Genomic DNA, 3113 nt, shown 5'->3' on the forward strand with positions numbered 1-3113 from the left:
AATATCATTTATTCTCAAATTTGTTATTTTTATTCTTTTCTACTAAGGTTAGAATATTTTTATTACATCCCTCTATTTCTAGAAATATAATTTTTATTCCTCAAACAAACACATCCTAAGAGATTTGGAAATTTTTTTTAAAAACTTCCAAGTCATTCTCGATTTATTTTTGCATTTTCACCTAATTGAAAAAAATTAATCATAAAAAAAAAAAAAATCTCTCCATGTGGAGCCTTTTCCTCTAATTTCAAAACCATCAGTCATCACCTGCTTCCCCTTCTAACTTTCAAATAAAACCTTCTACGTAAGATTGTTAAAATTTCGATTTAAAACTTAAACTCTATAGATTTCATGTTTTTATATCAGCATTTCGTGTTAAATCGCAGGTAAAAATCTTTTAATGTAAAATCATATTCCGAAACGATTTTAAGTGATTTAAATCATTTTGAAATCGGTGAAATAGTGTAAAATCGTTGAATTTTACTCTTTGACCAAATTTTACTTTTTTTTGTCAAATTATAAATCATATTTTATATTTTGGCCCATAAAATTTTTTCTATGAATTTTTAATTTTATTCACATTCATATCTTAGTTATAATATTAAAGAATTTTTAACATTTGGAGATGGATTTAATCAAGTCGAATATGAATGTTCTAATGAAGATAATGTAGAAAAATTGAACTTTAGATTAAGTTGAAGATGAAAAGATTTGAACTTTTCAAGTTTCAATTTTACTTAGGTAAAACGAGTCAAGGTAAAAACTCAATTTTGACAACCTTGTTCCGCCCTACCCTTTAGAATTCAAGCAATGCTCATTTTAAATTGCATTAACAAATAAAAGTTAATCTGTGAACAAGATAGTTTTTTTTTTAATAAGCAGTGAACAAGATAGTTGATTCTTTCTCTCAAACCATGGACTCCTTTCTCCCAAAAGCAGTCCTATAATTCTTGTCATGTTTTTCAACAATTGTCAAATTAAACTTTGACAAAGTTTCAGTCTTAAGATAGGAGATATAAATAAGCAAAGAAAGAAACAGCTAACAACATTACCGAAAAGGCTTTCACCTTTGCCTTCACAACTGAAAATGATAGAAACGCATTGATACAAAATAATTAGGTGGTTGCAAATTACAGAGCTTCAAAAGCAAAATTTTCTACAAGCCTAAACTTCAAGTAATCAAGGAAGGTAATATAACTTCACCCCATCATTGAGTAATATGTATACACTTCGGGGAACAACAAGCCTTATCACGCTAAATAGGGTTCAAGGTCTGCCATAATGTTCTAACCCAGAAATAATACACAGGAGGACAAGGCCATAAAACCATCTTCATTATTGTCAGTAAAAATCTGTACTAATCTCCATCTCATCTCAGCTTTCTATGCAAATATGAACCATGTACAATTCTGCAAGATACCATCAAGTAAGAATAACAATATTAGTATCAGGTTTCCACATGAAGGTTTTGTTTTATAAAAAAGCATGCTGCCAAAGGAGGCTCGGTGAAAGGCGTGCATCTCTACTTACTTGTGAGACTCTAAAGAAGGTGCACCATGTTCAATTGAAGATGGATTCAAGTGATGTTGAAGTTGAACTGCAATAAGACCAGCCTCGGTCTCGGATCCTCCTGCAGATACAGGAGAACCTTGGAAACTTGTCACTGAACTCTTTCCAGATGATGATGACATGCCTGCAAAGAGAACACCTTAAAAATGAACACCAATTCTAAGGAACCAAGGTCGAAAAGACTGAGAAATCGAATCATCTGATTTGATTCGTTTTCAATAGCCACAACTATAGGTGGCAAAACAATATCCAAATCAACCACTAACAACAGTATTATCATTTCTCAATCATCAGCTCAAACCAAAATCCCTATCATGTTACAGTCAAAAACTACATATGCATGATAAAGTACTACTACTTCAACCACAAAATTACCTTGTAGTAAGATCACAATACAGAAGACAACAGTCAAAACCATCGAAAACACGCCACTACTCGGAGCCGGCGACAACGATTTAGCCGCTTTCATTTTCTTCAACGCCTTCATCCGCTCCACCCTCGCACGCTTCAACATGGCAAGCTGAGTGATCTCCCTAATCAACTTCTGGTCAGCAGCATCCAACGACGGCCCTCGTGGAGCTCGCGGAGGTTTCGCCGCCTTCTTGTTACCAGACTTTTTCCTCTTCTCCTTAACTAAACAACTCTCCACACTTTTCACAGACTCTTTCCCCGGCAACAACTTGGTCACTTTCTCCATCTCCATGGAAACCACACTATTTCTATCATCCCCTTTTATAGAATCTCCAACAAAATCACAATAAATTTTGGTATTACCACAATCATCTTCAATTATTACCAATCCACTTTCAATATCAACTTCACCACCACCCCCCTCTTTCACATTCCTATCATCCATTCCAAACCCTAATAACTAATTCTAAAAAAAAAATATAAAAATAAAAAATCCTCCTACACTACAAAAGTAGGTTTAGGAATGAAATCAGCCTGCATCAAAAGAAAACACAGAATTCAAATACAATCAATTCAACATATTACAGATTCATAAGATTCATAGAAGGAATGAAAATGGAGAGAAAGTAGAGAAGGTTTTATGGTAAGAAAAAATCAAAAAATACCTTTGAGGTAAAAAGAAGGAACTCTGGATCCGATGAGGGGACAAAGAGCATAAGAGACGGATATAAGCTTGACCGGGAAACTGCCTCACTGCAATTTCACCTCTTGCATTCAAATCTTGCTATCTCTATCTCTCTCTCTCTCTCTCTGAGATACACTAGCATGTGGTGTCTTTAAAAATGGAGTATATATATAGAAAAATATATAGATATAGTTAGAGAGAGAATATACTAGAAAGGAAGGAAAGAGCGGAACAGAAGAGAAGAGAGGCTTGCCAGTCCACCGACAGTTGGCAACGCTGTATTTTTCTTTTCTTTTCTTTTTTTTTTATTATTTAATACTAATAAGTGTTTCTGTATCTTTTTGAAATTTTGGCATGTGTCAATGTTTTCAGCATTAATACCATTTTCAATTAACTTCTACGCGTTTATTTTTTTATTATTATTATTATTAAGTCTCTTGATTAGGTT

The 3113-nt window shown here is 33.4% G+C and overlaps 1 protein-coding gene across 1 annotated transcript; it reads right to left on the bottom strand.

Annotated features, from left to right (window-relative positions):
- Positions 1-1048: 1048 nt before the first annotated feature.
- On the bottom strand, positions 1049-2912 carry LOC131602280 (uncharacterized). The gene is made up of 4 exons (XM_058874359.1): positions 2646-2912; positions 1945-2514; positions 1531-1693; positions 1049-1409 (listed from the first exon to the last, which is right to left on the bottom strand). Exons 2-4 carry the CDS (start codon positions 2423-2425, stop codon positions 1370-1372), a joined length of 684 nt encoding a protein of 227 aa, XP_058730342.1. The 5' UTR covers positions 2426-2514; positions 2646-2912; the 3' UTR covers positions 1049-1369.
- Between the last annotated feature and the right edge of the window lie 201 nt (positions 2913-3113).

The sequence above is a fragment of the Vicia villosa genome, linkage group LG1 (genome assembly GCF_029867415.1).
Source record: "Vicia villosa cultivar HV-30 ecotype Madison, WI linkage group LG1, Vvil1.0, whole genome shotgun sequence".
NCBI lineage: Eukaryota > Viridiplantae > Streptophyta > Magnoliopsida > Fabales > Fabaceae > Vicia > Vicia villosa.